The 11,735-nt window shown below is 36.4% G+C and overlaps 1 protein-coding gene across 1 annotated transcript; it reads left to right on the top strand.

Annotated features, from left to right (window-relative positions):
- The first annotated feature begins 5,102 nt into the window (after nt 1–5,102).
- Nucleotides 5,103–9,891, top strand: LOC103323285 (putative sugar phosphate/phosphate translocator At3g17430). The gene is made up of 10 exons (XM_008225270.2): nt 5,103–5,592; nt 5,957–6,251; nt 6,443–6,550; nt 7,353–7,384; nt 7,477–7,527; nt 8,019–8,080; nt 8,170–8,431; nt 8,850–9,115; nt 9,220–9,314; nt 9,433–9,891. Exons 2-10 carry the CDS (start codon nt 6,159–6,161, stop codon nt 9,583–9,585), a joined length of 1,122 nt encoding a protein of 373 aa, XP_008223492.1. The 5' UTR covers nt 5,103–5,592; nt 5,957–6,158; the 3' UTR covers nt 9,586–9,891.
- The last annotated feature ends 1,844 nt before the right edge of the window (nt 9,892–11,735 follow it).

Here is an 11,735-nt window from a genome sequence, read left to right as displayed (position 1 = left end):
ACTGTCTTTCTTATCAGGTTGAGCTTCATCTGACGAAACAAGACTTTTTAATGCGTTTTATCTTAGCATAATGGCTATATAGATCAATGTCTTAGTTAGGCACGGCCCTTTATTAAAAATGCACAAATATTTAAACAACAAAAATGGATATTTGGTGTAGACTAGACATGTACGTGTGGCCTGCTCAGTGAAAGATTGAGCACACTAACCAAAAGTTGCCATAGCTTTTCCCCACACGCAAATATTATTGACTTTTTTTTTTGTGGTTGTTAAATTAGGGTTTTTAACTTGTAATCACAATCTGTTTGCTTAATTATAGACTCATTTGGGAGTGATTCTAGATAGAACAAAAAACACTTTTATGGAGGATCACTTTTCTATATAATCAATGTGATTTTTATGAATAAACACATGACAGGTGCTTCTCCTCATAATCACTTAAACTCACTTAAAATAATTATATGGAAAATCACATAGGAGGTGTTTTTCCCAATAACTGATTATGGACAAACCCTCAGAAAAGTGCAAAAATATCTAGCAATCAGTCAACCACATGTTACCTTAAAAATCATCTTATGCAAAGTCCTTGTTATCTTGTAGGTGTCGGTTACTTGTTCAATATATATAATCAGCCAATTCAGACTTTTGATGAGTTTCTTAAACTAATTGAACAATTCCAAACTTAATTAGACTTTCAACCCCATGAGTAGATAGATAGATTGCTACAATTTACCAAAGTTCAAGAACAAGATGTTGGTCTTGATGAAGATACTATAAAAATAAGCTTGCCCAGATTTTCTTTTTCGTCGGCAAATGAAAATAGGGTTTTGTAACTTTGTAACCACACCAAGGAAAAAACAAAGGTCAACTTCCTCATGCATTTGCCTTGTATTTTAGTCCAAAAGTAGGATAAAACTGATAAAGAATGTCCTGTACAGATTCCTCACCTGCCGTCTACTGCCCTCCACAAGGAGAAAAACTTAGTTGTAATAAGGATAGCTTTGCTGTTTACGTGGAACTGTTATCACGCATGATATAGCGTTATTAGTGGAAATAGTAAAATAATGTTGTCCCTGTTATTGAGGGTAAAACGTGAAAGTATATAGGGACCCAAAATCCCAAGGTTAAATAAGCTTTAAGTGTCTAATGTTATGCATAGATGTCATAGACAATGGTCAATTTGTTCTTGCGCATGTCTCTCAAGCCTCAACCAAAAAGCATACAAAAAGAAACAATCTGGATTGGATTATATACAAATATTTCTACACTAGTACCAGCCGCATCTATAGATTTTATTTAAACTAAATTATGAAGGCAAAAGTTGTTAAATTAACCCAATAATTTGTAGCAAGAATCCTAGATGTTAGTAGTTAGGCCAAAGGCTTGCGGAGGAAGAGGATGAGGAAGAAGCCAATGACCTAATTTCATTTCAAAGCTGAAATATTCTGATCCCCATGCTTGGAATTTTCATGGAGTTTGGGCCTCACGGAATGTTTCGGCATGCTCATGGACTAGACATTTGAATGATTGAGGTCAAGATGCAACATTTGTGTCTGAAGAACTCTTGTTGTCTTGCTATGGCTATGGTCTAATTTTTGGTTCTGTCTGTGTCTCTGCCGTGAGCTCTTTTGGCTAGCACTTTTCTTAGTTTGAGTTTGATGGAGCCTGTTTGTAGGTTCCCTCTCTGTTTCTCCTGTTTCTGCTCTGTCTTTTTGGTTCCCTCTTTCTCTGGCGGGTGCCTAATGGAATTATTCAGTTACCAAAAAAAAAAACAGATGCAACATTTGTGCGGCTGATGACAAATTGCATCAGTTGTTGAAACAGCAACATCTGTTTCTGTTTAGTAAATATATGGTTGTTAGGGGGTGGCATCAAGTTGTGTTGGTGATATAATTAGATCATAATACAGTCTTAATGCAATAATGAAACCATATTATGCTTTTTATATATGTATTTGTCCCCTTCAAGCCCATAATGGATTTAAAAATTCAATTTTTTTTAATCAATGAGGCATGGAGATTTGAATTTTAGACGTCTTCCAACATCGGGAAGAAGAGAAGTGCGCTGCTATACTAATAGCTAGTTGGTATGAATTTAAATTCCTAAAACGTGATTTTATAAGATAATAATGCACCTAATTATATTCCTTAGTATTTTCTGTTAACCTCCAAAGTTCTTGATGCTGTGGCTCATTTCATTCCATTGAACAGTGCCATAATGACAATCTCGCGTAATCACTTTATTATTTGTTTATGGCTTGTCTAAACTTATAAGTTATAATTGAAGGTGAAGTTCTTCTGTTTAGAAAGATACAGGGGAACAACTTCAGACCACCCCCCGCCACAAAGAAAAAAACAGACTGGCATGAATTGTGGCCATTGGATCTGTGAAGTTAGTGAGGCCCAAATTTTGACATGGGTTAACTAGGCCCAACATCATCTTATGTTTTTTCGTTTGTCAAAGTTCACAAGTTATATTGACAAATATGAGTATCCAACCTTGCATGTAAATGTTCTTAATCACTTGAATTCTAAGTTTGATATTCATGCAGAGGATCTGGATTCATTAGTACTACTTATAGATTCTCAATCGTATAATAATTTATAACATTTTCCTTTTGAATTGCTTAAAATAGATATATCAATGATTCTAAATTTGAATCCCTCCTCTCAATAGTCGATAAACACACACTAAATACTGGGGACGACGAGATATTGCTTATTAGCTATAAGAGCATCTCCAAGAGAAATGTCAAATACCGAACATCAAATTTAAATTTGATGGCTGATGTGGCAATTTGACATTTACACAGTTTTACACTCCACCCGATATGTCAAATGTAACAGACAAATCATTTAAGATAAAGGAAAAAAAAGAAAAAAATGAAAGTAACACCAACTATCTTTTAAAAATAATAAAATATTCATTTGACATCTTGCTTTTGGGATGTCAAAAGTAACATCTCAACCTCCAGCCTTCATTCTACATTAGCTTTGACACATCGGTTGGAGTGATTTGAGATGTTATTTCTAACCGTTAATTGTCTATGTGACACTTTTGACATATCAGTTGGAGATGCTCTAAGAAATTAGAGATTTAAGGGCCAAAAGGGATTGTCTTAGAGCATCTCCAAGGGAGATGTCAAATACCAAACATCAAATTTAAATTTGATGGCTGATGTGACAATTTGATATTTACACAGTTTTTTACTCTACTCGATATGTCAAATAAATAATTATTGTAACAGTCAAATCATTTAAGATAAAGAAGAAAAAAAATAAAAAGGAAAATAATAAATAAAAGTTACAACCAAATTGTTTTAGAAAATAATAAAATATTCATTTGACATCTTGCTTTTGGGATGTCAAAAATAAATTGAACCTCTAGTCTTCATTCCACATCAACTTTGACAATTCGGTTGGAGTGATGTGAGATATTATTTCTAACCATTAAATGTCTATGTGGACTTTTGACATATCGGTTGGAGATGCTCTTATAGCATTTATTACGAAGATTTCATCATAAGGCATGGCTGAGATTAGAGAAATAATTTGCCATGCTTACCATTTAAATAGTAATGCAGCTGTCCAAAAGTTGGCCTGAGGGATGATTCCAACATCAATTTTGTTGTTTGATGTTAATTTTATTTAATATTCGTGGTCCAACCCAAAATTCAAAAATCCTATCCTATTGATGACCATTAATTTTGTTCATAGCAAATTCCACGCCTTCCGAATGCAATCCACCACCTTGCCCATCACTTTTGTTAGATCTCCCTACAAATTTCAAGAGTTTTTTGGGGAGTATCAATATTGCACCATATTCTTCATCGAGCCATCGAATTGGTTTGACTCATTCATGTCAAAGCCCCTCATGGACCAAGATGAAAAGCAAATTGTAATTTCCAATTTTTTTAATGGAAGATCCATATGACCTATATATGTTTTTGCATTTCGGACTCGTTTAGTGCCTAGGATTGAATTATATAAGTTACTAAATTAAGGTATGTTGAAGGAGGAAATGAAGGCAAATGTGAAAGATTTTTATTTTTTGGGGATTAAGATGGATAAGTCATAAGGTGTTGTTATTACCATTTTGTAGAGATTAGATGAGACGAGTTTTCTTCATGAGTAATCCATCTTCTACCTTTAATTTAAACATTTTTTTAATGAAAAAAGGGAGAAGAACCTCAAACAAGAAACACACTTCGACAAAATAAAATAAAATAATCATTTCTTCCTTCAGCAAGCTTTAAATCTAAGAAGTTAGCCTGTCCAATCAAATTCTAAACACCAAAAATAAATTAATATGCATTGACCACAATTCTACCTACTATAATATATATATATATATATATACATATATATTATCCAAGGAGGGTCTAGGCTCTAGCCTCTACCCATCCAACTTGACAACTTGCAGGCAGCTATTAGGTATATCAGAAATGGCTCTATATATAACCTAGTTCTGAAATTGGGAAGGTGGGGAAATGAGATGGTTAATAATTTTGCTCACCACCTTTTAATCATGGTGTAATATAATATTACCATTGCACACATTGAGTTAAAGATGTGTTTATGATTATATTACCATATTAGGCATTGAGTGGCAGCAAAGTTACAAGGTCCCAATGTCCCCACACTCCCTAATAATGCAAGAGTGGGGGGGGAAATCTCATCCATTCACATACATATCTCACCTTCGTGTGATAAAACATGTGGTATTATTTTGAGCATAGCAGCCAGATAGCCTTTGGGACCAATATATGAAAAGGAATGCAATGCAAACCCGAAGGGTATATTTTTGGAGTCATCTATGAGATTCGAACTCGAAATTTATGGAATTCGAGTTTGAGAGTTTAAGACACATATATAGGTACAAAAATGCAAATTAGACCAATGGATAATAAATAATAAAAAGTAATTATAGTATGGTATTAGAGTAGGGTCGCGTGCGTAATCGTGTAATCATGTTATAATTTCTATTGGTGGGGGCCTTATAAATTCACATCAAATTAATCAGGTGACAATTAGACGAATCAATTAAGCTGTCCGGTACAATAGTGGAGAAAACAAAACCCCGGGGAAGGAGGCTAATAAGAACGTGTAGATTCATTCAGTTCAGTCCCTAGCAAGGCAAACAAAGCCAGTAAGTCACAAAGAGAGACAGTGCCATAAAGCTCGAGGCCCAGATAACGCTCTGGTCCTTCGGCCGAAGATACTGTTGGATTCTCTTTCGCTTGTACAGAGAGAGGCACGAGAAGGGAAGAAGGGCCCTCTGTTGTTTGCTTGCTTCTTTACTTGGTTACTAGTAATTTTCTTTCTTCTTATTCAGGCAACCCCACGTTCTCAGTTTCTCTGATTCATCGATAACCCCACAGTCATCTTAGCTTTCCCAGGCTTATTTATTGTTGTTACCCAACCACTGTCCTCTACTATTTCCACAGTGATTTTTTCTCCTGATCCCGTCTCTCTCTCTTTCTCTCTTTCGCTCTTTCGCTCTTTCTGTGTGTCTGTTTCTGCCTGTTTTCCAAGTGGGTCGATCTCTGAAATTAAGCGAGCTTGTTCAGATTTAGTTGATTTTGACTCTTGGGTAAGTTGGTTCCTCTTGAAATAGACATGGGTTTTGTGTGTTAGATCAGAACCTGATTTGGGTTTTTCTCACTTGGTTGTGTGGTTCCTATAGATCTACCCTTTTTGTTGTTTAATTTGGAAATGTTGGTCTTGTTAGTTAATGAAGAAACTATTGCGTGGTTCCTTGTTCAGTGCTTGTTACTAATAATGGTTTTGGATCAGATTTTGTATTTGTCCAAATTGGTTGCAGCTTCACTTTCAATGCTGATTTTGTACTGTTTCCTATTATTTATTTTAATAAAGAAATGTGTTATGCTTTCCTTCATGTTTGGTTAAGGTTATGCTGTTGTAGTATGTTCTGCTCACTGAGCCTTCACTTTCAGGTTTTAAAGCATTCTAGATATCTGAATTGGAGCAGCCATTGCAAGATTTGATCCTGACACAAATTTATAATTGAGTGCATGAGGTCTTCTTCTGGGTTTAGGGCTGCATAACATCTGCGGTTTGCAGTTTGGTGTGTGAGAAATATTGCATAAGATGGTCTAAAGCCAGAATTGATAACATTAGGTCTTTTGATAAAAGGAAATGCCCAAGATGATCAGCAAGCCGCTGGTACTGACTTATTTCTACCTGTTCATCTACATTCTGCTTTCGTCTGGCGTTATATTGTACAACAAGGTAATTCCTTCCTCCTCAGTATTTCATTTGAATATCTTGTCATCACTCATTACCGGTTTGAATGTTTATATCTATGTAATAGTCATCCATGGGTTATATACCTAATGATTCTCTGTATGGTTAAACTGAAACTGGAACTTTAATCTCCCTATTTGTTTTATTGAAGTTCTTCTGTATGAATTTCTTTGCAGTGGGTACTGTCTCCAAAATACTTCAATTTTCCATTGCCCATAACACTTACGATGATTCATATGGGATTTTCTGGACTCGTAGCATTTTTACTTGTTCGTGTTTTCAAGGTATGACTGACATCTTTACTTTTGGATATGCTTTTATTTCTGTTTATTGTTTTTGACATCGGTGTTGAAATCTCTGTCAAGCCAGTTTAACATGTAGATAGGTAACCACTGTCTTGAATTTTCTTTTAGCCAATAGTCAAAATGGTCGAATGTCATTTCCCTGAAAAATTGTTTCCCGCTGTTCACTTCTACCCAATTACCACACAAAAACACACGCACACACACCAACCATTTCGGTTTTGAATTTTTTATGACTACTTTAGTTACCTTAAGCTCTTGTCTGAGCCAGTGTTGTTATTTCTGTGAGGATTCTTACCTCCACTGTTGGTTATTTCCTTATTTTGCTCTTACAAGTAGTTAATACACGAATGATCTCAAAACTGATGCATCTTCATTCAGTTCAATGCTTGAATTTGCATTTTCCACATCTGAATGAGAAGGGGAGTGCCAAAAAGATAGTGGTTAGATTAGTCTGTAGTGGGACACGGTATGCAACTGATGCCCCATATGGCTAGGGTGGGACAAGATTTATATTTACACTTTCTGACTGGAGAGCTTTATAACCCAATTTTGAACTTGCAAATTTAGTTTGTCAGAAAGTGTGGGGAGGTACACATGCTGTGCAACTTTCGTTTCTTGGTTCATTTTTCCCCATTATGTGCCAAATTTGTAGTTTGTATTTGTAGTTTCTGTTATGCATGTGTGGCAAATTGCATCAATAGCTCCTTATTTTTATTGTTTTGTTAATCTTTTATGCATAAGTGATTTTTAATCTTCATTTATTTCTCTGTATCTTGTGCAGGTTGTAGCTCCTGTCAAAATGACATTTGAAATGTAAGTGATGTAGGCTATTTTTTTGTTCCAACTCTTTATTATTCCTCTGTTTATCCAAGTTGTTTTTCTAATTGCTTTTCTTCCTGTGGCAGATATGCAACTTGTGTAATACCAATCAGTGCCTTCTTTGCATCAAGTCTTTGGTAAGCACTGAAATGTAACATATTTGGGCTGTGGTTTTGCTAACAATGTGATCACCAATGGGCATGAATAGGTATCATGTGTCTGGTCTTCTGTTAGTGTTCAAACTCAGGGAAGAAAGCTTAAACGGTTCGTGACATATATTTGTAAGCTTGTGGTCAACATTTGTAGATCTGATTATAACCAGGCTCATGCCTCTCAACACTGAAGATATAAAGATAGTACAATACTAGAGATTGCATGTTTCCTTTTGTCAATCTGTTTGCAGACAAATTTTTCTAAGCAATCTCTGATTAAGTGGTCATACATGGACTTCGGTTGAGATTCCCCGCTGTAGAATGTCAAATTCCTCGGACTTGGGGACAAATGCAATACCCACATTTAGGAATTGCAGGGTTGTTGAGTTTTTCTTTGTGTAATTGTATCAACAGTCAAGACAGGAGAGTTCATACATTTTTTTTGGTTTTGAACTTTTGTTTTTCTGTCATTACAGGTTTGGAAACACTGCTTACTTGCATATTTCTGTGGCGTTCATCCAAATGCTCAAAGCTTTAAGTATGCACAGAGACTTGTGAATTCTATTTTACTTCAATAATGATGCTTTTAAAATAAATGGCTGCTTATACCTGCATTCCATGCTGCAGTGCCAGTGGCTACTTTTATCATGGCTGTTTTGTGTGGCACTGACAAACCAAGGTGCGACGTGTTCTCAAACATGGTGCTGGTCAGTGTTGGAGTTGTCATTTCGTCATATGGGGAGATTCATTTTAATGTAGTTGGTACAGTTTACCAGGTTACGGGCATCTTTGCAGAGGCTCTTAGGCTGGTCTTAACACAAGTCCTTCTCCAGAAGAAGGGCTTGACTCTAAATCCGATCACCAGCTTATACTATATTGCTCCATGCAGGTATTATATTGTGATGCTTGACTTAGAAGTGTTATATGAATTGCAATTTAGGCGACTGCCTGTATACTATATATGTTGAGCACAAAATATGAATAAGTAACTCTTTAATCATTTGGCATCCAATCTTAATAGAGGATATTGATTCATTTCTAGAATTTAATTTTGGTGGTGGATGAGATTTATTGCTTCTTTTAAATGTCGATTTTCTGAATCTGTATGCTGAGGTTCATAATTTAGTGGATGAAACGTAGTGATCTTACAATCAGTGTATGCATGATCCATCTATACCATGCATCTCCGTATTGATGATGCATGTGATTTAACATAGTTCTATTACTCAAGTACTGTTTCCATTGATGCATGATTTAACACATGCCATCCCATCAGCATCTCACCATTAATTCTTTTGTTTTTGCAGCTTTGTCTTCCTGTCTGTGCCCTGGTTATTACTTGAGAAGTCTTCCATGGAAGTTTCACAGATTCAGTTCAACTTCTGGATATTTTTCTCCAATGCTCTTTGTGCTTTGGCGTTGAACTTCTCCATTTTCTTAGTAATTGGTAGAACTGGAGCAGTTACCATCCGGGTTGCTGGTGTTCTAAAAGACTGGATATTGATTGCCCTTTCAACTGTTATATTTCCAGAGTCTATGATTACCAGGCTGAACATAATTGGTTATGCCATAGGTAGCTCTCCTTCCATATTATCTGGGGGTATCAGTTTACGACTGCAGTGTGTACACTATTGAATTTAGAACTTTAATTAACCCGTAAGTTGATTTTTCCTGCAGCATTGTGTGGTGTTGTCATGTACAACTATATAAAGGTTAAGGATGTTCGTGCATCTCAACTACCTTCTGAAAGTATTCCGGAGAGAATTTCAAAGGTTTATTTTCTCAAGAATCTGATTACTTTCCTTATGTCTAGTGTTAATAAAATGTTTGGAGTCATTGAACCCCCTTATATTTGTTCTAACACTTGTTTTTCCATGGCGGCCAATACAGGATTGGAAGATGGAGAAAAAGTCATCTGATATTTTTATCCCTAACAACAGTGGATCAGCCTCCGATATTGATGTCGATGAAGAGACACCCCTAACTCAATCAACAAGGCTGTCACATATTGGACGATCGCAGGTTGGCAACCATGGTGCATGATTCATGAACTCACGTGTAGATTGATGATTGGAAAAGGAAAATCTGGAGATGGAGTATGCTGATTCTTTTTGCACTCTAGACCCTTTATTATTTCCAGGGAAGAGATTTTAACTCCGATACCCAGGGGCAATATTGTATTACTTTCAGTATTAGGAAGTGAATGCATGATTTGCCTGTTGAAATTTGCAGATGGTAGCTTAGGACCCATAGGTCGGGTGAACAAGCTCACCATTAACTTGTCAAGGCTCTTGATGAGAAAAACAAGTTTTTGTCTTGACAAATGATGCATTTTTCCGTTTTATGGTCCAGGCAGTCCAGTAGAATCCCGGGTGAAAAACGTTTTTTTTATTTATTAAATGTCAAAAACGTTTTTTTTTTAATAATTAAAATTAGAATTTTGTTGAAGGTGGTGGGTTTGGTAGTTAAAACATTAACAAGACCAGACTTATTACTTCATTTTGTGAGTTGCGCAGAAAAATGCAAGTTGAGTCTAAGTTCATGACCATAGCTACTAAAAAGTCAATATGCAGCGGGGCAAACTACACACCTCCTCACCACCCCGGTATTCACCGTCCACCACCAAGGCAAACTACACACTCCTCACCCCAGTATCCACCGTCCACCACCAAGTACAAGGAATGAGTAAGGAGTAGGCAAGTAGTCTGGCAAGTTACCAACAATCTAAAAGATTCGGATCCTCTGCTCTCATTTTCCCTGCCATGATTTGCTTTACTTTTGTTATCCATACGACACCTCATTAAAATTTAATCTAATAGATTTACAAATTGTCACATCATCTTAAAATTAAAACCCAATTTACTCCTAATTAAAAAAAAAAAAAAAAAATCCTAACACCTAAGTAACGGGATAGTTAACCTTCATGTCTCTTGCATTTATTTATTTATTTAATAATTAAATTATAACAAGTACAAAGTGGTTGTGATTTCTCAGCTCCCCACCTCACTCTCAATCCCAATCCCAAAAGTTCAACAATGGCCTCTTCCTCCTCCACTGTCGTGCTCTCAACCCTCTTCTCTTCCCATCCTCACCAAACCCTAAACCCCAACAAGAACAAGAGCCCCTTCTCATCACATACAAACAGACCCTTCTCATCCCTCCCTCACCCTCAAAGTTTCAACCTTTGCGAAACCTATACAACCCCCTCCCTTTCACATCCCCCATAATCATCAAATTCGATTGTCCCGCCAATTTCGTGCCTACAGGCTACATCACCGTCAGAGATTCATTTTTCTGAACAAATTAAAATAATAAAAATCAAAATTCTACAAACAATTTTATTTCACTTAAAAATATTGCATTAACAAAAATTAAAGCAGCAGCACACAAAAAACAAAAAACAAAAAACAAATAAAACAAAGATGGAGTTGATCTTTCTCTCTCTCCCACTAAGTACTAACTATTCGGACACGATCTCTCCAATATTAACTCTCCCACAATAAGCCGTTGGATGTCAACGGTACTATTATCTGGGCCGTTGGATCTCAAAGTTAAAAGTTCACAGGTACTACTTCCTTAATTACCACAACCGACTCTCCGAATTTCTCTCAAATTAAAAATAAAATAAAATAAAAGGATTTTCCAGATTCAGTGAGGAGAGATGCTCAAAGTTAAAAGTTGACAGGCTCTAGTTGTTTCATTACCACATTGATTCTGTGAGTGAGATGCTCGCCAAGGAAACTTATAAATAGCAGTGACTGAGATGCTCTTTGTTCGCAACAACACTCAGAGAAATTCAGACAAAAACTTCACTTGAAACTTGAATTCTCTTCTACTCTCTCTTTTCTTGTGTTCTTTCATTATCAGCAGCATCAAGCAATGGAAGAGTCTCTTGTGCCGTTCGGTTTTCGTTTCAGGCCCTCCGATGAAGAGATTGTGGGTTCCTTTCTCTACCCGTTTTTGGTAGAGAGCAAGCCCTTCATGTCGCTATACAACAATTTCTTCCATGCCAGCAATCTCTTCGGCAACAACACAGAGCCTTCGGAGATTTGGAAAAAATACGGAGGGCCGCAACTCGTTGATACAGACTTGTACTTCATCTCCAAGCTCAAGAAGTTAACCCCCAAGCGGATGGATCGAAGGATTGGCAACGGGGGTACATGGAGCGAAACTGAATCCTCCAAATTGGTTCA

Source organism: Prunus mume, linkage group LG2 (assembly GCF_029339155.1).
Source record: "Prunus mume cultivar Tortuosa linkage group LG2, ASM2933915v1, whole genome shotgun sequence".
Taxonomy (NCBI): domain Eukaryota; kingdom Viridiplantae; phylum Streptophyta; class Magnoliopsida; order Rosales; family Rosaceae; genus Prunus; species Prunus mume.
Note: the sequence above shows the minus strand (reverse complement) of the source record. Positions and strands in the feature narration are given on the sequence as shown.

Coding starts and splice junctions, on each gene's coding strand:
- LOC103323285 (XM_008225270.2), top strand. CDS start 6,159: ATGCCCAAGATGATCAGCAAGCCGCTGGTACTGACTTATTTCTACCTG. Junction 6,252..6,442: donor GCGTTATATTGTACAACAAG/GTAATTCCTTCC, acceptor ATTTCTTTGCAG/TGGGTACTGTCTCCAAAATA. Junction 9,116..9,219: donor CATAATTGGTTATGCCATAG/GTAGCTCTCCTT, acceptor TTTTTCCTGCAG/CATTGTGTGGTGTTGTCATG.